The sequence below is a fragment of the Siniperca chuatsi genome, linkage group LG10, assembly GCF_020085105.1.
Source record: "Siniperca chuatsi isolate FFG_IHB_CAS linkage group LG10, ASM2008510v1, whole genome shotgun sequence".
In the NCBI taxonomy this organism is placed as follows: domain Eukaryota; kingdom Metazoa; phylum Chordata; class Actinopteri; order Centrarchiformes; family Sinipercidae; genus Siniperca; species Siniperca chuatsi.
This window is the reverse complement of record NC_058051.1, coordinates 12,827,477-12,850,592: the sequence shown is the minus strand read 5'-3', so window position 1 is coordinate 12,850,592 and position 23,116 is coordinate 12,827,477. Positions and strand designations below refer to the sequence as shown.

At 40.1% G+C, this 23,116-nt stretch overlaps 3 protein-coding genes across 7 annotated transcripts in view; all 3 read left to right on the top strand.

The window, feature by feature from the left end:
• The window catches only part of LOC122882907 (kazrin-like), a 170,705-nt gene extending 168,008 nt beyond the window's left edge, over positions 1 to 2,697 (top strand). For all 4 annotated transcript variants that reach the window (XM_044210835.1, XM_044210834.1, XM_044210836.1 and 1 more), the window contains one exon: positions 95 to 2,697. In XM_044210835.1, coding sequence (XP_044066770.1) covers positions 95 to 265 — 171 coding nt within the window. In that variant the 3' untranslated portion in view covers positions 266 to 2,697. The remainder of the gene's footprint in view (positions 1 to 94) is intronic.
• Positions 2,698 to 2,849: 152 nt separating this feature from the next.
• On the top strand, positions 2,850 to 13,355 carry LOC122882909 (kazrin-A-like). Its single transcript, XM_044210838.1, has 8 exons — positions 2,850 to 3,174; positions 8,496 to 8,704; positions 8,909 to 9,027; positions 10,273 to 10,504; positions 10,632 to 10,733; positions 11,441 to 11,607; positions 11,834 to 11,975; positions 12,299 to 13,355. The coding sequence occupies exons 2-8, from the start codon at positions 8,603 to 8,605 to the stop codon at positions 12,455 to 12,457; spliced, it is 1,023 nt and encodes a 340-aa protein (XP_044066773.1). The 5' UTR covers positions 2,850 to 3,174; positions 8,496 to 8,602; the 3' UTR covers positions 12,458 to 13,355.
• A 3,518-nt stretch (positions 13,356 to 16,873) lies between these two features.
• tmem51a (transmembrane protein 51a) lies at positions 16,874 to 23,016 on the top strand. Of its 2 annotated transcripts, none has more exons than XM_044210546.1 (3): positions 16,874 to 17,200; positions 18,909 to 19,361; positions 19,771 to 23,016. In XM_044210546.1, the coding sequence occupies exons 2-3, from the start codon at positions 18,958 to 18,960 to the stop codon at positions 20,174 to 20,176; spliced, it is 810 nt and encodes a 269-aa protein (XP_044066481.1). In that variant the 5' UTR covers positions 16,874 to 17,200; positions 18,909 to 18,957; the 3' UTR covers positions 20,177 to 23,016. The 2 variants fall into 2 exon arrangements, with proteins under 2 accessions (XP_044066481.1, XP_044066482.1); XM_044210547.1 differs by lacking the exon at positions 16,874 to 17,200 and adding an exon at positions 18,376 to 18,749.
• The last annotated feature ends 100 nt before the right edge of the window (positions 23,017 to 23,116 follow it).

Genomic DNA, 23,116 nt, shown 5'->3' with positions numbered 1-23,116 from the left:
CTGACTTCTCTGCTCTTGCATCTCTCCTTCCTTCCTTTCCTTTGCCCATCTCCTCATCTTCATCTTCCCTCTCTCTTTTTCTTTCTTCCTTCAGTCCCTAGAAGATCTGGAGGAGGCGAAGCGTAAGAAGAAGAAAGAGAAGATGGGTCTGGGCTCTCTGTCGCGTGTCTTCGCACGGGGAAAGCAGCGCAAATCTCTCGACCCTGGTTTGTTTGATGGTACTTCAACGCCTGATTATTACATAGAGGAAGATGCAGACTGGTAAAGCACACATGTCCGAGCGAACCACCTGGAGAGCCTTTGTGGCAATTATCAGAAGACAGAATTGTGTTGAAGCGCGTGTGTGAGAGGATGGACGTATGTTTGATTTCAGTGTGTACAGATATAATAATGTGTGTGCCTGTGTAGTCTCACATGCATGCATACTTATGTGTGTATGTGTGTGAGAGTGTGTGCATGTGTGTAGCCGCCATGGTCAGAGGCGCGTCTTGCTTCGCTGAAGTGTAAACCTTAACGAGCAAATTGCACCTGTATGTATGTACAGTCCTGTAAATAGAGTGGACAGTGTGTGACACAGCGACCATGTGGATATGTTCTATTGTATCTGCCCTCCAAAATGGCTGTGTTATTGGCTTTTAATTGTTCTTTACATTTTGACTTTTTGTTTTCACTCAACTGGAAACTTGAAGGACTGCTGTACTTGTAAATAACACAGTTGATGTGCACTTTGTGCGTGTAAATGTCTCCTTGTCCTGAATGCCTTTTGTTATTTTTGACATGTACTCCCCTCCTCTCACTACCTTTTAACTTAAACTCCTCCCTGTTTATTGTCCTGCTTGGTCCATCCCCCTCCTTTCTCACTGCCATGATGAGAACAGTTTCCTGTAGGCAACATGCAGACTCCTCAAATCCACTTCTAATTCGGTTGTACAACACATCCTTCAACCGCCAAGAAAACTGTGCACTCCTTGATGTTTGCTGAAATGAGACTTCAAAGACGCTGCTAAGCGAGGAATGAATTTTCTATGCAGAACAGTTTGTTGCACAGCAACATGAAGCCAAACAGGAAATGTAAGAAATGTGTTTTCTATCTGTTAAGATAGAAGGTACATGCCTAAGGTACATGTGTGACATGCATGCACTTAGTCCCAATCCCCAAATGCATGTTGAACAAAACCCTACTAAACAGTAATGTCTCTCTGGGTATGCTGTCGAGGAGGTGATAAACTGTCTAAAAAAAAGAGAGGTCAGTTACTTCATGATGTTTATTCATGATTTCCTCCATTTCAAAGGTTATTTGTTAGTCAGAAAACGTTCTGATTAATGTTCAAGAGCGTAACATCCCAAACTTAACATTAAAGAACATTTTAATCTGCACCTACAAGGCTCTTTATGCAAAATTACATTTGAAATATTAAAGGTCAGCAAAGTCAACAGTCACAAAGAAAATCCAGCACTACACTTTAAATGATTAAATAATTATTACATTTATTCATGAGGCTTTGTACCGTTTTCTTTCTGTAAGATCTTACAGTAGCTTGTAGCTATCATTTTATTAATACTTAAAAAGGCTTGTGGGAGTAGAATTATTCTGGGAAAAGTTAGTCTAAAAAAAGAAAGCTATTATCACAAAATATGTGATGGTATAAACATCAATTATACTAACATAGTAGATATTTAACTGATGGTCATTTTACCAGAAAATCAGAACTTCAATTTAGAGGTCTGTGCATAGAGCAGAAATTAAATGAACTGTTATAACAATAACAAGTGCCAACACAGGAGGTTAAAAATCAGATTTAAGCAGGCTACAAGCAAATACATACCTTCTCCCATGACCCCATGAACTCACCAAAAAATTCAGATGCAGAGTTCAGGCCATTGCTGAAAAAAGCAATTAACTTTGTGCCAAAGGTTAATAGCATTTCTTCAAGCAAAAGAATAACTACAGACATTGGATTATTTTCATCCTTTCATTGGATTGATTGAGTCTGCACTGCCAACCCAGGAAATATTTTCTCTCCCTGTTATTAAACTAACACTGGGTATTTGTCAGTTTCTTCTGAAACACTATGGAGTCACAGATTACATTGGAGCTGTATTTAACTACAGTGCTTGTCAAAAGAGCGTCCATGTAAGCAGTAAGGGGATTATCATTTTAACCCTTAGCTCAACATACATTTGGGCTCGCAGATATTGGATTTAGAGGTGAATCACTAAGGTAATTCAGAAAAGTCATCATGTATTAAAATGTATGTATAAGAACAACAGCTCAATCATTTTTATTTCATTAAACATTTAATGAAATGTATGAAAATCTAGGCTATTTTTATTTTTTCATTTAACCAACCTTTTTGATCCTCTGCTGATGGGGGGAAAAAACATATCAAATGAAAAACATTGTATGATTTTTATGTTTTGAGCCACGGCCTCTTTGTTTTTTTATTTTCCACAAATATTTTACTTTTTGTAAATGAGATAACATTACAGAAATAAAATTAATATTATTATTATTAAAGAGTTTTATTTAAAGTCAAAGATATAGGCCTCAGTGGAGGACTTTGGATTTTGAGGTCCTGAGATGTTTAGAAGCGGGTAGTAGCAAACTTTTAATGGCATGGCAACAAAATTACGCTCAAAAGAACTAAATGAGAAAAATAAGATTATTTTAAAATAAAATAAATAATGTTGAATTTCCATATGGCTGTCCTCTCTTTCCCTGTGTTAATGTTTGTGTGTGTATGTGTTCATTTGTTGTGGTATGGCTCTAATCCTGATTCGTCCCTTTATGCTGGGGGGCTGCCATTTTTAACATATGCGTTAGCCTCTCTCAGCCATGCAAGTCCATCTCTGAGAGGACTGCATCCCAAAAGCTTCCAAATGGCCTCCTTTCCTCTTCTTTATAATTTTAACTCCTTATTCACACTGAAAAGCATTTCTTCCTCTTCTTCCTGTGATATTGAAATCAGTGATCAGAAAATAGAGGAGAGGGGAAAGGAAGCCATATCAGATTGTTGGAACAGAACTCATACATGTCAGCACATGGTGTCAATAATGTTCTGCTTTGATTTGACCCCTGACCTCTAACACTGACCCCTCTTGTCTCACCTCCACCGGACTCTCAACACAGTGAAGTGACCCAAGAAGTAATCAATCAGATACAGTAAGACCAAGGTACATCAGTCCCAATTGCTTTAAAAATTAGCTGTGCTGGGTTGCAAACTGTGTTTGCAGATGCCTTCTAACTCTCAAACATCATCACAAAATGACCATGGAATTTAGCACTTCTTCAAGTTGAATCTAAATCTGATGCAAACCATCCAAAAACAATTGAGTGTTACTGTGAGCTACAAAATGCATATCTCTCTATATATACAATATATAGATAAGCTTTCGGGGGCAAGATCAAGTGTTTTTTTTTTCCTCTAATATCTATTGGTATTACAACAACATCCTCCTGAACTAAAGTCTCTTCCTGGAACTTTCAACAACAATGACCGCTTGAATTTAGCAGTTAAAGGAATACCGTAAAACGTCAATTAAAAGCCAAGTCCCAATTAAATGTCCCCTTAGAGTCCCTTTTACTGAACCGGTGTGGCTACATGTTTTGACAAATAAACGCAGGTCTCAATTAGACGCCGGGTCTGTTTTTTATAGAAGTTCTTTGGATGTATAAAACCTCTTAAAGCCCACCAGGCTGCCCGCTCGAGCTAGTTCAAAGCTGCTTAGATCACAAATACAAATATAAATGTTTAAACTTTTGTCAATAAGGACATGCATCGCTAGATCGGTTAGATTCTCCACAATTCAGTCGTTCAGTTAATTTTATGGAAACCTTGAGAACTAAAGTATAATTCATTCAGACTTACTGGCGTGGTAAACAAGAGAGATGAAAAAAAAGTGGTGACTCCCTACCTAAGTCCAAATATGTGTTGATTCCTCGATTAGTTACTGTATGTCCCATCAAGTGTTTTGTGCGAAAGGAATTAAAGGCCTGTCCCATACCAGTCAATCAAGTTTATTTGTCACATGTAATCATATAAGGTACAATCACAGTGAAATGTACGCCAGTTCCTTCAATTTGTGCATTAAAAAGTGTTTAAATAGAATAGGAATAGTAATAAATATATGTGTATGATTGGGGGGGGGAGGTAGAAGCTCTTCCTGAGCCTCTCAGTGCTGGTACCTTCTTCCCAACCGCAGCAGGGAGCAAAGGTCGAAATTCCTCAGTATTTGAGGGGTTACCCAGAATTTCCTCAAAGGTCTGAGGTGAAAGTCTCGGCTTTGCCTTTCTCACCAATGAGTCAGTATGCAGCACCCAGGTCAGGCCCTCTGTGATGTTGACGCCCAGGTACTTGAAGCTGTCCACCCTGTCCACCGAGGACCTGTTGATATTAAGGGGGGCGTAGTTCATTCCCTGCTTCTTCCCAAAGTCCATTATCAGCTCTGTAGTCTTGCTGAACTTCAGGAGTAGGTTGTTGTCTTGACACCAGCAGGTCAGGTCCTGTGCTTCCTTCAGGTAGGCCCTGTCATTGTTCTCTTTGATCAGCCCCATCACAGCTGTGTCGTCTGCAAACTTGATGATGGTGTTGGAGTTGAAAGTGGCTACACAGTCGTGTGTGTGCAGGGAGTACAGCAGGGGCCTCAAAATACAGCCCTGGGGTGCTCCAGTGATGAGGATGAGGGTGGAAGAGGTGTGTCCGCCCACCCTCACCACCTCGGGTCTGCCCGTCAGGAAGTCAAGGATCCACATGGACAGTGAGGTGTTTAATCCCAGGTCCTTGAACTATGGTGTTAAAAACTGAAGTGTAGTCAATGAACAGCAATGTCACATAGCTCCCTTTCTTGTCCAGGTGAGATAGGGTGGTGTGGAGGATGTGCTCACATGCTTGAAAGCCCTCCTGAGGTCATGCTCAGAAAGGGTGATAGGTGTGAAAGGTGCACTCACCCATCCATTAACCTCTGCTTCATCTGTTTTTGCTTGTTAGCTGCCGATGAACTCAAAGCTAGCATAAAAGTTGTTTAGCTCACTTGCTAGAGATGCATCAGCACTTGACAAGGTGGGTGGGCTTGTAAACTGTCATAGTTCTTGGACCTTGCCACATGCATCTGGGATTGCCCTCCTGGAATTGTAGTTCCACTTTCTTCCCATAATCCCTTTTTGCCTCCTTTACCGCTCTTCTTAACTTGTAGGCTGCTCCGTTATAATTGTCCATGTTTCCAGACTGCAACCCTAAGTTGTAGGCTGTAGTGCATGTGTTTATGGCATCTCGGATGGTTCTGGTAATCCATGGTTTCTGGTTGTGGAATGATTTAACTGTGGTTTTGGGTACAGTTGCTTCTGTTGTTTTACAAATTAAATCCACCACAGACTCAGTGAATCCATTGATGTCTTCGGTGACATTGACGGTAGTGTCCTGGAACGTGCTGCAGACTGCGTCATGTAGTGCAAACTGTAGGTGTAGGGCGCCATCTGATTGGCCTGACCATTTCCTGACCTCTCGTGTCACTGGGAGCATGTGTCGTAGTTTGTTTACATACTTTGACCTCAACAAGATGGTCGCTCTTTGTGAACGTGGGTAGCAATTCCGCTCTGTATCCGTTTTTGAACAGTGATCCAGAGTGTTTATTCCCCTTGTGGTGCAGTCAATATGTTGATGGAAGTTAAGCATAACCTTCTTAAGGTTAGCCTGATTGAAGTAAATGTATATATAGATGCCTGTCCCAAATACAGGTAGGTTGAGTTTAGCGATTGAAGCAAATAAAAGACCAGGCTATTAATTGAAGTTTTATAGTAGTTTTACATTTTGGGAAATACACTTATTTGCTTTCTTGTTGAGAGTTGATACCACTTTAATGTCTGTAAGCTAAATATGAAACTACAACCAGCAGCCGGTTAGCTTAATTTAGCATAGACTGGAAACAGACTGGCTATAGCTTCGTAATTACCATACACATAAGAGTCGTATCAGTCTTCTCATCTAACTCTAGGCAAGAAAGCGAGTAAGCATATTTCCCAAAATGACAAACTATTATTTGAACTAAAATTCAAGCTATAGCCAGCAGTCAATTAGCTTAGCACAAAGACTGGAAACAGACTGGCTGTAGATTCATATTTATCATACAAACATGAGAGCAATATCGATCATCATCTCATCTCTCGGCGAATAAGCGCATTTCCCAACATATGGAGGCAATTTACTCTCTAGCTAGATACTGTAGCTATTAGATACAGTGTACTAGGTACAGCACTGGCTAGCCACCTTTGGTGTAATAATTTATCTTAAATTGTGAACTTGTTTCCATCCGAACTGTTGATCCATTCAATTGTAAAACATTATTTATTACAAAAACTGAAGATGTCCAATTTCTAACAAATGTATCATTTACATCTTGGTACACAACACTATCTGCTCATCCATTCCTCATCTTGAGTATGACATCACATCAGAAACGCTGTATTGTATTGTAGCATTATAAAAATAATATCCATTACACCAGCTATTGAAAGGCACGTTTAAGGATTGATTGCTTATACAAAACAGTCTCCTGTGTCTTACGTGAAGTGTAAATAAAGGATTAATGATCCATCACAGTTTTTACAAAACACACCTAACACACATGGCCTCAGATAAGGGACACAAAACTCTTCATAGTAATACGACCACATAGCTGTTGGATTTTCCTCTGACTCACTCCACTTTCAGTGGGATTTAAAAAGGTATAAGAGGGTCAGCCCCACAGGAGGCCCTAACTCTCAGGTCGCAGAGAGTCCAGTCTCCAACAGTTTGGCCTTCAGCTGGATGTCAGAGAGTCAATCCTGCAGATCTTAATGTGGCATGCTTTTGTTAGGACTCGCTACAGAGTTAAAAACAGACCTTGTATCTTGACAAGAATGCATTTCTGTCCAGAGAGCAGATTTATTCAGCTTAATATGAATTGCTCTCAGAAGGGTACTGGCACTTACAAGTGTAGTTTAGTTCAGTTCAGCCTTCATTTTATACAGTGCTCTTAGAAGACACATAAAAGCATCCAGCTTGAGATGAATTGCTTAAGTTGAGTTTAAAAGAAACCTGTTTATTTGGACCCTACAATCATTCAGTCATGAATCTCTTTTTGAGTAAACACACAGTGGTACAGTAAAGCCTGCCAGAAAATAGGGTTTCCATTTGCACAAGACACAAAGAGACAGAACCATAGCGGAAACAAACAACTGTTGATTTATTTTTTGGTCTGTTTTTAGGTTGGAGGCCCCAGGTAAAATTTCAAACTGGATGATTTGGATAGAGAGCATCTTTCTATCTCACATTTTTATTTTTTCACTGAACAGTTGAAACAAAATGGATTGTGTTGGTGAGTAAAGGGTCCAACAAGTAGGAGAAAGATTCTGTGGCCGTACTATGACTGAACCAGGCTCATTAGCTTAGCCTTACAGTTTTAGCCTTAATGGCTAAAGCCCATGTACAGTCACTGGGTGAGCCATAGAGGACTGCAATATTCCAGTATTTGTGCTGATGTAGAGGGCTTCAGAAAATGTGACTTTGAGGAAAGTAATTTTGTTATCAAATAGAAAAAATTAAGTGTTGCTGCACAAGCATGACTATTTGTACTTTGGGCACTCAGTCTGAAAAAAATGACAAAAACCAACAACTCCTCACACCTCAAGGGGATGAGCGTACTCCACGCTTGCATATGTCGTGAGCAATCAGAACAATGATAATATGTTCAATATTAAAAGCAATACATGATGCTTTACCAACTGCTGAGCCCAAAACTGGCACTAGGTTGCCACCCTCTGGTAAAGACACTAGAAATAGCTCTCAGTGAAACAAAGTGAACTGCAATGTTGGCCAATTTTTTTCTTGGCCTGATTCCTCCAGACATTGAAATCTTGAGGGAAATGTAAACAGAAAACATTTGGCCCAACTTAGTAACATAACAGGTAAGCAATATAAGACTATGGGGAATAATCTAAGGAGCATTTAAAGGGCACAAGGCAGAATTTACGCACAGTAAATTATAATGTGAGGCAGATTTCATGTGATCATAATGCATCAAAATATAACGTAATTTTCCAAATTGCAGGCTTTTTGTTTTCATCAAGCTGTTGCTGCAGGGTAATTTAAACAGATGAGTCATGTTAATTCAACAGCTCAAACAGCTGCCCATTTAATGGATTTTTTAAGTGAAGAGCTTGTTTATAAAAGCTGCAACTTTGTTTACAGCATCCCTGGCAAACACTTGGCTTGTTGTCATGCCACCAAAAGCTTAGGATGTTGTTAAAAACGTGTTTGTTTTGAAGAAATTACTCACATCTACTTCCCTTCCCCCACTCGGCGGATTTTATGTTAAACTGATTTTAATTTGTTGCAGTATGTTGGAATTAACGTTTCGTTTTTTCATTGCTCACTATACCCACTCCCACCTCTGCCTTCACTCACACCCTCAACTACATAATCCACATGTCTCCCTCCTCCCCTCACCCACTCACCCAGACTCAGACAGCCTCTCCAGCCCCACTCGCCTCAGCCTTAGCCTGTCAGACGGGTCGGAGGACCAGCTGGACCGCCTCCAGCAGGTGGAGCTGGCCAGGACAACACCCATGTCCCAGTGGAGGGCAGGCACTGTGCAAGCCTGGCTGGAGGTTGTCATGGCGATGCCCATGTACATCCGCACCTGCTCAGAAAATGTCAAGAGTGGAAAGGTAGAATAACATCACTGACATGATGCAGTTGGACTCACTTTGCATTTTACATACATTATTGTGCACAACTGCAAATGTATAGATTACCAACCTGTCATATTTCAATCCTCTATTTTGAAACCACCTGGTATTTGTTTATAGGACACTTAGGCTGTGTGGCTTTAGTTGCAGTAAACTGTATCAGGCTACTTTGACATTTTGCAGGTTTTACTTGGGCTTACAGATGAAGACCTGGAGCTGGGTTTAGGTGTCAGCAGTTTAATGCATCGCCGGAAACTCCGCCTGGCCATTGAGGATTACAGAGATGCTGAGAATGGTAGAGGGTGAGGAAGGGAAACAGAAAATTCTTGTATGAACTGTACATTATGTGGTAGTGTAAGAGGGCCATCTATTGGTGATTTATAGTAACAACAGTAGTGTGGGATCAACTTTCCTTATAACTCTCAGAAGTCATAATAATGACTTCAAGTAGAGAGATAAATGTTTAGACATAAAGTTTCAATAAATGCAACAGTCTCACTGTCTTTACAGCTGTTTTGAAAGCTTCCTCTTACAGATTAATGTCATACAGGTCAGTTAAACTGAAACCTCTTCCATAGGTAAACGTGTCTATTAGCCCAGCAATAAGCTGGTGTTCTGTCCAAATATGTGTTTTCCTCGCTTTATTAACAACAATATTAAATAGGTGAAAGGGTCAGTTCATCATTCATATTTTCTCACTTACCCCTTGTGATATTTAGCCATGCAGCTACTGCAGTTTGGGCTTTATGTGCCCAGGTTTCGAAATATTCAGTTCTGTAGCCTCACAGCATTGGAAAATTGCACTTGAAAAATTCAACAGCAATGTGCCTTTCCAGAATCTCTGTTACACTGGATAAACCACAGACCTCACAGTGAACAGTTTTCTACTTCACATCAAAGAAATAGTCCCTTTCTGTTGGCAGTGAGATCTGTAGACTATCCTATGTAACAGGGACACGTTTTTTCTGGAAATATATGTTATTTTTCAAATGTATTTTTTTAGGGCTGCAACTAGCAATTATTTTCATTATTAATTAATCTAATAATTATCTTCTCAAATAATTGTGGTAATGGTGAAAAATTCCCATCATAATTTTCAGCCCAGGTTGACATATTCAAAGAGTGTGTTTTGTGTGACCAACAGTCCAAAACTCATAGATATTAATTTTACTATCACAGAAGACTATCAAAACCAATACATTTATTTTTTGATAAGCTGGAACCAGTGAATTTCGTTGGCATTTTTTAATTTAAAAAAAAAATCTTAAATGGTTATTATATTATCAAAACTGCTGCTGATTATTATTATTTTTTTGTCTGTCTAAATTTAAATCTGATGATGGCCATGAATGTCTGTACAACATTTCATGGTAAGCCATCCAATAGCTGTTGAGATCTGGACCAACCGACCGACCTACAGACATTGCCATCCATAAAGCCACATCACCTGTCTTCATGGATAGATACTACAAACACTAAGTGAGAACATTTTATGTGATTTTGGTTTAAGTGACCCGTTAAGAAATTGTTGCACTGTTTGTCTGCAGACTGTCCAAGGCTGCAGATATGGACCACCACTGGGTGGCCAAAGCCTGGTTAAGCGACGTGGGCTTGCCTCAGTACTCCCAGGCCTTTCACACCCACTTGGTAGACGGGCGCATGCTGAACTCCCTGACACGTCGGGACCTTGAACGTCACCTCAACATCACCAAGAAGTTCCACCAGGTCAGCTTGCTGCTGGGCATCGAACTGCTGCACTTACTCAATTTCGACAAGGAGGTAAGTACTATTCCACACTACGTTCACAAGCAGAGGACAACAATGAATATACTTGGGTATGCTCTAGCAGCAGGTGAAAATAGAACCTATCAGTTGAGTAAAAGCTGTTTGTTGAAATGGTTTCCAGGCACTGCAGGCTCGCCGGATACAGTGTGAGCACCAGAACGTGGATCCATTGGCATGGACCTCTCATCGGGTCATCAAATGGATCAGAGATATTGACCTAAAGGTGAGGACAGAGAGAAAGAGAATGCACCTTTAAGACTGAACACATGTAAAACAGGTCTAACTTTTATGTAAACAATATATTATATATTATATAAAACTGAAGCTGACACATTTTCAAGCAAAAGTTGCCATACAGTCATTGCAACAAAGCAAATATTTTGATAAAATATTAATAATCAAGCGATATTAATGTACTGAGCATTATAAGAACACTATCACGTGGTTGTGGGTAATCGAGGCTCTTGTGTTTACTCAGCCCTCCCTATCTCCACAGAGTGATAGATGGCCTTTGTTATTGCACTTCTAAGCTGCTACTAGTTGATTACAAAGGCTTTCAGATTACAGCCTCTATGGTGACGCTGCAATATGAATATCCGCAGTCAACATTGTCTACTGTCTTGGCATAGGAAAACATGTTTCCATTATGAGGCATGACCATATTCAAGGTGTGTAGAGATAAAGCCGTCTGGACTGACATCTTGTTAATATCCTCAGGAAGTGTGAATTTATACTGATCTCAATAAATTAATCAATATGTTCTTTGTCTCGCAGCAAATTTGACTGATTTGAATTTTTTGAGACTGTTTATCAGTGCATTTTCCTTTAACCAATAATGGCCACAGTTTTATTGTATTATCAGAGAATTTTAGATTTGATGTTATGAATGAAAGAAGTCACTTTTGGCCTTCTTTCCATCCACCTGTCCAGGAGTTCGCTGAAAGTCTTCTAAACAGTGGAGTTCATGGTGCTGTCATGGTGCTTGACCCCACTTTTAACACTGATGCCATGGCATCAGCACTGGGGATCCCCAGCAGCAAGCACATGGTTCGCCGACACCTTGTTGAGGAGATGAAAACCCTGATTGGCCTGGCCAGGTGAGAGGAGACATTCACATAGAGACACCAAGACAGACCCCACTATAGCTCCACTTATAATAGCCTCTGGTTATGTGTAAGTAGATTTGATTAACCTGAAAGGGACAATCTCTGATAATATATGTTGTATTTTTCTGTAAATGTTGTACAAAACTTCATTCTAGTGTCTCTTAAATGCTATTCACTGCTGTCCCCAACACTCTGCTCTTTCCCATGTTCCCTGTAGGGCGGATGCCAAGCAGGACTACGAGCGTCTAAACCTGGGAACGCCACCAACCCTCCTTCACCAGAACTCCCTGGGGAGACCGCCCAGCTCTACTGGCCGACACACTGATGAAGAAGGCTCGCTGAGAAGGAGGGCTGTCAAGGTGAGGAAAAAAATTACTATACTGGAAACTTTCACGAGTTGTTGTTCTTGATTTCAGCCAATGTTTTGATATAACAATCAAAATCAGGCTCGGTCACTTTTGATCTGCAATTACTGCAGAAGACATGGAGCGTAGTTCTAACACATTAAAAGGCATTAGAAGAATTTTACACAATACAGATTTGACACAGCAGACAGCAACATTAATGAGATTGTGAATACGGTGCAGACAAGACAACATGTATGGCAGCAGGCTGAATACAACATGGGGGTGGGGGAGGCGGGGTGGAGCATTGTTTGAGTGTATCTGGGTTTCTGTTCCAGCCTCCAGCAGGGTTCAGCCCCAAAGCACGCAGTGGGCGGGACTTGAGTTGCCATAGCAGCTATGGCTCCCTGCCTCGGGAAGTTCGAGACCAGACTCCGCCCAGAGCCGAGGGAAGCCCGATCCGCGGTTACACCAGCATCGAGGTCACCAACGTGTAAGGTCATCAGAGTGCAACAAACACCAGACATCAGCTTCATCACAGCTAAATCTACATCATGGACATTTGTTTTCCATGTGCGCCTGAACATGGGATGGTTATTTTTTTCTAAAGATGAGCCTTTACAAGACAGACTGCACTTTTTAAACGGGACAGGATTCTTTTTTACGAGTTTCCTGGTTTAATAAAAACTTTATAAGACTCGTTGTGGGCAGGTGGTATTTTGATGTTTTTGAGGGCAGTAATTTCCCCTTCCCAACGCCAGAATCAAGATATGAAAGACTCAAGCTAAATCATTATTTTTCTATTTTCTTGTGTGTAAATGGTTCTTTGTGAACCAGGATGTGACTTGGCAATTTGTTTTTGTTGACTAGTTGCTATTGACAGACAGTCTGTTTCTCTGAGGGAAAGGAGATTAAAAAAAAAGAAAAAAGACTGTTTGTATAATACAGGGTACTTGATGACAAAATGAAAAAAAGTGTTAATCAGTGTAAATTGTTCTTGTTTCATTCAATTCTGCTGTTTGTGATGCCTTGTCAGTGTAGCTGAGGACAATGGACAAAAAAAACAACAAAAAACTTGAATTTTAAATTCTAGAGTTTATGTTTGACAGTCATTTTTCATCTTGCACATTTACACAGTTGTGTCCAAACAAATGTAGCACCCTTTTCTGATGTTTTATACCGTGCAGTAAACATGGAAAAATATTTGAACAATGCGAACAAAAGATGACTGCAAAGATGTATGTCCATGGAAGCCTAGGGGCTAAAAGGTGTGAGGATGCATATATGTGAAAATGAAAGTTCCTTTTAATGAAATAAAGACGACATCTCATATTTGATAGTCCTGTTGCGCCCATCTTCAGCAGAACGTTTAATAAAAATCAATTTAAAAAAAAATCTGAATATTTATTATGAGCTGAGATAACTACAGTGGGAGGTTTTGGGGTTAGATTCCATTAACAAAACAAACTTAATAAGGCGCAATGCTACCTTCTCCTACTTGAGACACTGGTGGCAGTGAAAACACTGCAGATGGATGATGTAAAACAAAGTGTACCAGGACAATCTGAAAAAAAAAGATGATGAGGAAGGGGATTGCGCAACACTTGGTCTCAAAAACAGAATTAGAATCACAATCATATGCAAAGCTCCACTTCAATATTTTTTCACAGTAACAATAAAATTGCTACATGCAATGTGAAAGGGATTGCTCATTATTACCAATTACAAACTTGTAGTGAATTATCTGCCAACTCTGCAGCTCTACGCTCAGCTTTTTAGCCATTGTTTTGGTGTTACGGATGCAAATTTACTGTACCGTCCAGTGTTACAGCTCTCAACAATCCTGTTTTCAACAAAAAACTCCAGTAAACCTACTGTAGGCTACCTGCTCAGCACCAAATAACAAGATTAGCAACTAGCTGGTAAAGAAAGTCACACACCAAGCAGCTAAAGAGACAGGTATCTTTCTTAGGAGTTGATGGAGGCCAAACCAGAGCTACAAAGAGAGGTAACATTTTACTTAAAATCATCAGGCAGCCAGAAACAGCAAATAAGCAACTATGCTGTAACACGTTAGCCATAGAACATGATTATTGCAACTTTAAAGATGAGAAAGAGGAAATGATGGAGACACTGGAAATTTATGACAACAGGGTATGGGAATTAGATTGTAGAAATTCACTGTTTAATTCACCGAATTAAAGAGTAAATGTGAGAGAAACAACCCTCCTTATTGAACTCATTTGGATGAGGAAATGTGTGTGTGGTTCACTGCCTGAACTGTAATGGAAATGAGGGTCCATACTAAACTCAGTGTGCTAATGCTGACTGATTTCTCAAGTATTTTGGTGAGTCACTTCAGTTCATCTCTCCTTTATTTGCTCTGTGTTGGACATGTTAACTCTAGTCTCTGTTTAGACCTCTACGCTTTACAACATCGTGCATCTTCCTCCTCTTACTCACGCTGGCTCAGTCACTGTGGCAAGCTAAGAATGACACAGCAGAAAATGAGACAGCTACACTCTGTCTCACTTAAAGCCTTTCTGGTAATCCACCCACCATTGGGAAAAATAAAACAGGAAATTCATTATATGATGCCCCTTTGTACTCTGGGATATCAGAGGTATGACGAGGGAAGGCGTGTCCGGTGAAATTCCACCTGAGAAATGAACTGAACTACTTATTAGGGAAACATTCAGTGGAGAAATGTAATTACATGCTCATGTAGCAGCCATAAAACCAAGATCAATAATTACACGTCAGTGGATGTGATTGAGTTTGCAAGTTGTATTGCGACAACAACATCAAGACAGTGGTTATTTTATTTGAGTTATGTATGATTTTATTTTTAGGAAAAGGTACACTGCACAGAATATTGATTGTAGAATCTAATACTACATATCATATCAAGTTAATTTGCTACACTTAAGGCTAAGAGTCCATGTAAATCAAGTATATCTATATTTTACTGTGCCATGTTTCCTTTGTAGCTGCCGACATATCACTTAATTTGATTACAGACTGACAGTGATAGGAGTTCAAGCCAGACTTCCAGATATAATTAAGGCTTGTTCACTGTGGTTCTCTGTTTATCCTGTGTGTCTGTGTGTGTGTGTGTGTGTGTGTGTGGTGAAACAGAGGAACCAGACAAAAGCTTAGCAGGAAAAAAACCTTCCCAGAACAACAGGGTTGCCTCTCTTTAAAGGAACAATACAGTGAATGGCCAGGGTTGGGACTGGTTTTGTCATCATTGTGAAATAGTCCGGTCCTCATTCTCGCAGGCCCATACAGAGACGTGTGTGCGTTTCCACCGTAGTCTAAAGACCCGGGAAGATTAGGCAAATTACACCCATTAAGTTGCACCCATCACACAGCTGCATAACTCTATTGTTTTAACTTGTTACATCACATCACCTGCAATTCAGTTCTTCCAAAGGCTCCTATTCCCTGGGGAAAGTTCCTGCGGTATACATACAAGCACAAACACACAGACGTCTGCACTGTGCTGTCTAAATGCATGATGGAAGACCATCTGTGTCATGTGACTGTTGGTAGGATCAGTCCTCTTAGTTGGTTCCGTCCAAAGGGCTCGAAAACAGTGACGGCGAGTAGGTGGTAAATTTACAAAGAGGAAGTAAAAATTTTATCACATGAGTCGGATGTAAAATGATTGATTTGTCAGTGTTTACTGCAGGGGGAAGTAGTGAGTAAACAGTGAGTAAGTGGCATTCAATTTTATTTAAAGTTGTTATTCATGGTGTAAGACAGAGGGTCACATATATTTTCATGGACATCAAAAACGTCACTGGTTTGTTGTGAGATTTTATTCTCTTTTTTCAAGAGATTTATGCAAATCTGTCTTACAGTTCATTCAGTTCATTACATACCTGTGCTCATAACCAAAATTTTCATCACCAAAGATGATTTCTCCAGGTCTTTGATGACTACATCATGTGTCAACATGGATAACGCAGGGCATCTTGTCTTCTAGTAGGGACGCCAAATGATGCCGGCAAATTATCAGAAAACACCAAACACAACTGACTGCCTCTCAATAACTGCCTTCTCTACAATACACATATTCTAACAGTGTTTTGAGTGTGTTTATTGTATTTACACCAGACAACAACTTTCAATAGGCCTTTTCACAGAGGACATTTTTTGGCAAAATTAAATTAGAGAAAAATTGATGATGGCTGAATTCCATTTAGCTGCTTCAGTTTCAGGGTGCTGGTATTGTGGGTGCTGGCTCACTGCCACACTGTCATGGCTTACTGGGACATTTCAGTAGAACAGAACCATAATTAATGTTATTAGTAACACCTGTGCTTTTCCTACTATGTCTGCTGTGAAAAGGGCTGTTTGTGGTGTGGATGGACATTGTTGTTACTTAAACGCATACTTAAACGCATTTTATGACTTTCATTTAAACCCAAGTAAATCTCAATTTATTATTTATTTCTCATTATAAACTTTATTCTTCACATGTTGAATTGTATGCTCCCTGTAGACAGATGGCACATTTTTGCATGTTCAGCAGACCTGCTATGCTGTGACTGAAGCCTCTCCAGGTTACACTAGTTTGGCATTTATTTGATATTATTTAATTGGAAATGTACTGAATACTGTTTCTAATTCAGTGCCAAATGGCATAGTTCTTTCCAGGTAAGTGCCTAGGAAGTATTTGCGAACACGCTCTACGCAATTGGTTTCATCGTCATCATTTTTATGTTTTTATACTCTTCGGTCATAATAAGATATTATAAATCTTGACTGCCGAGTGTATTTTCCCGGCAGTTTACACCGCAGAACAAATAAAGGGACCAGTACAAGAAAACTAAACGTGTTTAAAGATCAGTACTACCTTATGCTATGTCTCTGTCCACAGACGACTGAAGACAATCGGACTATAGCCACCTAAGCAGAGATAAAACACCAAAAATATTTCTCAAGTAGGCTGCCATCTCTCCATCTAGCAACAACCCCGAGAGTGAGAGGGTTAATGAAACTGGCTGCAGGCTATAGCAGGGAGACCCCTCCCCCCCTCTGCTCTCCCTCCCTCTGTCTGGGCTCGTCCGTCTCAGAGGAAAGTTCCCGACCCTTAAACGCGATTTGTCACCAAATGATGCCACATAAACTCCTGTCAGTGTCGGCACAGTTTGAAAACAAAGTCCACACCTCCCAGCGTTGAGAAGAAGACGCGAAGAGTTAGCCTACTTTTACTGTCAAACGATGCAAAGGTGAGTGTGAAGCCGGTGCACTCCTTCGCTGAGTTATTCATTTGTAATCGCTGAAATGTTACTAAAAGTTACACAATAGCCAAACTTTTTAAAAGGTTACGCTTCCGGAAAGTTTTGGTTCACTACGTTACGTATTCTGCTGTGGGCATCGTAAGCAACCCGCCCAGTGTTTTAGTAGAACGGACACTGCGTGGTATGTGCTGGCGAAACGTTAGAATACGTTCACTATGAGAATTTAATGGTTATCATCGTCTACAGTGTGTTAAGCGTAACATCTGAGCAAATAAGAGTACAAAGAATCATTTTAGAGGCGTTTGTAAACAGCTGCAGAAGCAGAACTATTTCCGACTGTGGTGAATTTCCACTTCACACACATGATCACACACACTAAAAATGACATGTTGTACAGGTCTTTGTGGAATAAAGGTTTTTATGAGCAGGAATAACGTGTGGTGAAATATAACCTTTGGGCTGGATTGTAACAAGCCCCACACACTGATACAGCCATGTGTATGTGACATCTTCAGATAAATGTCCCTTTGCACCTCTGGATTGCACAACTGTAACAGGCTTGTGAGTGATTGTGTGTGTGTGTGTGTGTGTGTAGCCTGGCAGGCCAGTTTGTATGATGTGGGGATTTTGCAATTGCCCAGCTGTCATGGTGAGCATAATTCAGTCTCATGCCATGCATTCTTTAGTAAGAGGGTATTCATTACTTTAGACTGTCCCCCTCACTCCCAGCAGGCCTGGACTACACACTACTTTGTTGGTGTATCCAAGGATACATCTCTGGTGTGAGTATTTCATGATGACATTCCTGAATGGTCACAGAGGTTACATATAGATAGTTAATTTCTTGGACTTTTGTTATAGTTTATTTATAGTTCCCAGCAGTCCTCCACTATTCTCTGATCTAGCAGAGATGAAAAAAAAGTTATACTACAGGGCAGCCTTGTGATCAATGGCATGTTCTAAGTATGCAGTGTATGTGCAAGTATGCTCATTGGTCATGCTCATTGCATTTCTGAGAATCATTCACTGTGTACAACAGTTAAATGAATGCTAAACTAATATTATTTCCTTTCATGTTTGGTTTTGGATTTACATGAAAGATGTAATGATCAATACAATAGATTTAAAAGATGGAAGAAGAAAGTAATATAACAAACCTGTATATTGTACAGCCAAGATATTGTAAAATATCTTGAGGTCCTTGTTTTACAGTGACCATAGCTGTCCTTATCTACCCTTGTAATGTGTTGACATTGGGAAACTAGTGACTTTGAAAGGCAAGTCTGCCGTAAAGTTTTACCATGCAACACACCCATTCGTAGAAGCCTCTACGAAGGTATTTTTATTTCAGTGAATTTTATGTTCTGTCACTGAAAAATGGGCTTGAACTCTCATAAAGAACAAATCTCTGAGCAGAAGCAATATGTTCAGTAATACCTCCACAGATGACGTTTATTACTTAACAGGAGAGCTCTGACTGGTGAGAGCCATACCACACAGATACCATCATAAGAGAGATATTTTGTGTATTTTCAGGGTGAGTGTTATTTTACAGACAGGAACAACTATTTAGAACGTTTGAATTTTTGATATATATATTTGTTTTGTTTGTTTTTGTGACATTCTGTGGTATGATGTTATGTTGATTTTAAGTTTCTCCATTTGTGTCCGACCTCACACGCCTTTCTCTCTACAGTTTTTGACCTCACTGGAGCTGGTCTGACTGAAGTTTAGGGACTGACAAGATGCGTTCTAGTGTGGATGGACCACCAATCCCCCTTGGCAGGGCAGGCACTGGCAGCAACAACAATAACAACAACATCAGTGAAAACAGTGGAAACTCAGGTTCCCAGTATGCACTGTGTGCTCTGGGGGTTGGACTTGTTGCCCTCGGCATTGTGATGATTGTGTGGAGCGTCGTACCTGCAGACATGGCCGGTAATAGCAGCAGCAGTTCAGGACATGGTGAGATTGATAGCAGGAAAAATAAAGTATCTTCGGTGGCCTTTGTCTTGGTGGGGTCTGGGGTGGTCATGCTGCTGCTATCCTTGTGTCTGGGAATGAGGAACAAACAGCGGGAGCAGCTGAGACTCCAGGAGGCCCAGAACCACAGAGGAACGGCAGCTAGGGAGCAGGAGGAAAGAGAAACGTGAGTCCAATCATAGCTTTCTAGCTAAACAGCATTGGAAAAAAAATATTTTTTTGTTGTTGTTTTGTCTTTGAGCAGAAAATTGATTTGACCACATAAACTACCAGTCTTGTACATGTGAGAAAAATTTGCTGGTGGATTTGTTTTATTTATTTTGAGCATTATTTTGTATGCTGAGAGCATTATGATAATCGGTGATTAGACAGATAATCCATGTCTGGCAGCCAGTAATCAAAGTGATTTGTGGTAAAACATGCAATACACATTTTACATGAAACATTTGAGAATAATAATATATTGATATTATATATTATCCCCTACTTATTAGCTCCAGTACAGGACATGGCATTGTACACACAACGATTCATGTGTGTCATTCATATCTGTATGTTTCTATAAATATCTACAGTGCTGAGGAACAAGCCCAGCGTTACGCTGTACCCACCTATGAAGAGGCAGTAGGCAGTGGCCAGTACCCTGTCCGTCAGAGCAACCTTCGCCCAAGCACCTCCCAGCTACCTTCCTATGATGACCTAGTCCAAGTCGATATTGTACAGTATGAATTTGAGGGGTCAGAGGTCACAACTACCGGATCACAGCCTGTTCCAGCTTCCAGTGCTCCCACTGCTGCTGCTTCCACATCAAATCGTAGGCCTGGGAAAAATAGCCGTAAGCTCCTACCTATCAAGATCCGCAGGATAAAATCAGAGAAGCTACACATGAACAACGTTGATAACTCTCAGCCAGCAGTTGGAATCAGTATAGAACCACTTACCCCACCGCCGCAGTATGAGGATAAAGTGCCTCCAATTTAAGATCAAGCTGATTGTGTTTAAAAACAATCTCCTGAAGTTCCTGGAATCCTCCATGATCACCTTTTGTGGATCTGGATCTGCCTTGTTAAGCCATGACTTGAAGGTGGCTTCTCTTGCAGACTGTTCTCTGTGGTACTTTGTTATAAAATACAGTATCTGTTCAAATTCATCATTCATGCCACATCACTCCAAAGCACTGAACAGAGAAACTTTTTTGTATTTTATTTTAAATTTTGGATCTCATTGGACCGCTGAAACAGATACAGACAGAAAGGGACGGACATAGTTGCTGGATCCTTCCTTACTGTCACAGATTCTGTCGCACTGTGGCACATTGGGTTAAAAGCACACACCAAATGCAGTTTTCCTTCATGTCAAAGTAGTTTTCTGTTTATGCATTATCTTTATCTAACCGACACGAGTTGACAGTCGAAGAGATCATAGGATATCAATGAGCGGTTATAGTGAGGATTTGTGTGCACACTTAAATAGATATGTGCAGGGCAGGGCTCTTGTGAAGTAGCTGCCGTTTAGGCAGTTTTTCACCCTTTGATGGCTTTGGATTACTACTGCCAAGTTTACCAAATGTAGGCTCCACGGTGAGTGACTGAGCATTGTATGTACTCAGCTGGTTTGACCTAATGTGGTATGCTACACAGAAACTCTCCCTCATTATCAACAGTATTGTCTATCCTGATCCTCTAGAGCTTTGCAGCAAATGAGAGACAATGTTGATAAATGTAAATTGGTGCTGGAGAGAATCAACCTTGTTTTATACAGAGCCGGAGTCCCGCCCCACTTCTGTGTTAGCTTCTGTTTTACTAGCTTTTGATTCAGATGGTTTTCTTTATCTGTCTCCTCGAAAAACATGGTACTTGGGTTTTCTTTACATATTCTAATATGGGGTTATCTACTGGACAACACCATTTAAGAATTGTCTATTTTTAACCAATATAAAACAAAGCCTTAGCATTTATCAGCTACAGCTCCCATGACTCTAAGCCATAGCAACTCTACCAAAACGTAATGGGAAATATAGTTGTTGAATGCTAACAAAATATCACTTGTTTTATCTTAGTTATAATATCAAGGCACTCAAATGTTACTATCTAGTACAGCAGTATATACATTTAACAGGAGAGAAAACCCTAGTTTTATGTTTCTCTTTAGAAAGACAAAGAGAAAAGAAACCCTATAGCCTACAGTGTATGGTCTGGCTAAGGCTGGTGGAATGGAGGCTAGCTTGAAAATGGGGTTAAGGTTGTGGGTAATTCTTTACTGAGCAGGACATGGTCCCAAATCAGTAAATTGCTGCATTTAGAAACAGCCCTAATATTCCATCAGTTTATCAATTTCTCGTGGCTAACGAGTTAGCAAACAGCTGCCTAGCTACAACTAGCAGCTACAGAATCAAATTACCATGCCATTGGAGTGGTGTTTCTGGCTAACTAATAAATGTAAGTCCGACTTTCACTTGGTTTTTATCTCTGGTTTGGATTCTACCAACTCCTGATAAAAATAGCTGGGTCTTCAGCTTGCTAAATTCTAAACTCTCCTCTCTATTAACTTGTTTACTTTGGCTCTCTGATGCTTTGTGCTAGGCAGGTAACATGTACTCAACATGTCTCAACTCAACATGCTGTTGTTAAAAATTCTGTGATGGATTAAATGGCTGAAATCTATATTTACACTTACTAGTGCCCCTCTAATGGTCACCATTACGGTCACCATTAGGTTACTTTTTAAGAGAAATGACTTTCTAGGAAGAATCCATTTTCCAGGAAGTTAAGGGTCTCATTTCGTGTAGTCTTTAAGGAGTGTTAATGCTAACTGACTGCAGCTCTGAGTTTGCCTTCTAGTTGTACAAGACATTATACGACTAAACCTGAACTCTAATGTTGTTCTTCTAATGCATTGTTGTTTTTATGCTAACAGCGGGTAGAGGAGGAAGTATGTGAGGGCATGATGGAACGAGCTCGTGAATAGTTGAAAGCCTTTTCCCTGTAACCATGGTGAACACTGTTGAGCTGTGAAGGCAATAGTGTATCCTCCGCTTCTCTTTAGGCTTGTTTTTGTCTTTACTCGAGATGACCAACAGAAAGACTCTTTGACTGTGCAGCTGCACCATAATAACAGCAACTATTGCTCACTCGCTTGCTCATCACCATTCCTCCAACCACAGGCTGCAGCCCTGTTTTCACTTCGACGTATGCAGAGGATGAGCAGAAAGAGAGGAAAGACAGCTCTAAGCTCTGTTCAGGGAAAGGTTTTGAGTTCCATTACCATACACTATTTTATCAGTATCTGTCAACAAATTCTTCTTCCGATTAGACTTGTTTAGATATGAACAGCTGAAGCCAAATAGAAGGACTTATCAGTCATTCAGTTAAATGTTACAAATTTTGTGAAGTTGCACAACTAAGATTTTCTCCTCTGACTTCATCACCCAGTTCTACACTGTGTTTGAGTAAAACTCAGTGTAGTTAGTGCAAGAAAGCTACTCAATCATTGTCAGCTGATCATATTATATATTGCCAGGTTTTCTATCAACTAAAGGCAACAAGGTCATTGAGTCATTTCAGGTTTGTCATTGGAATTCACAACAGCTATGTCTACATTTTGCTGACTTGTTTTTTTAAGTTGAAACCTCCCACACAGTGTAGTCATTCTTTATTTTTTGTTATGTTCAGTACTGCAGACACAGTCATTGTACCTCATTTGCAAAGGACCAGTTAACTACATGATTGATTTTATTACTATGTAGTCAAAATGTTTTACATTGATTAAACAGTGAGTGTTTTAATTTAGCAGTCACTTTCTGTTTTACTTAGATGAGTGCCCGAAACATGCTGTTTGTTGTCAGTTTCATTTATTATTGCTTTTTTATTACTTAAATCTATATTTCTTTTATATGTACTGTGAAAATGTGCTTTTCTATGA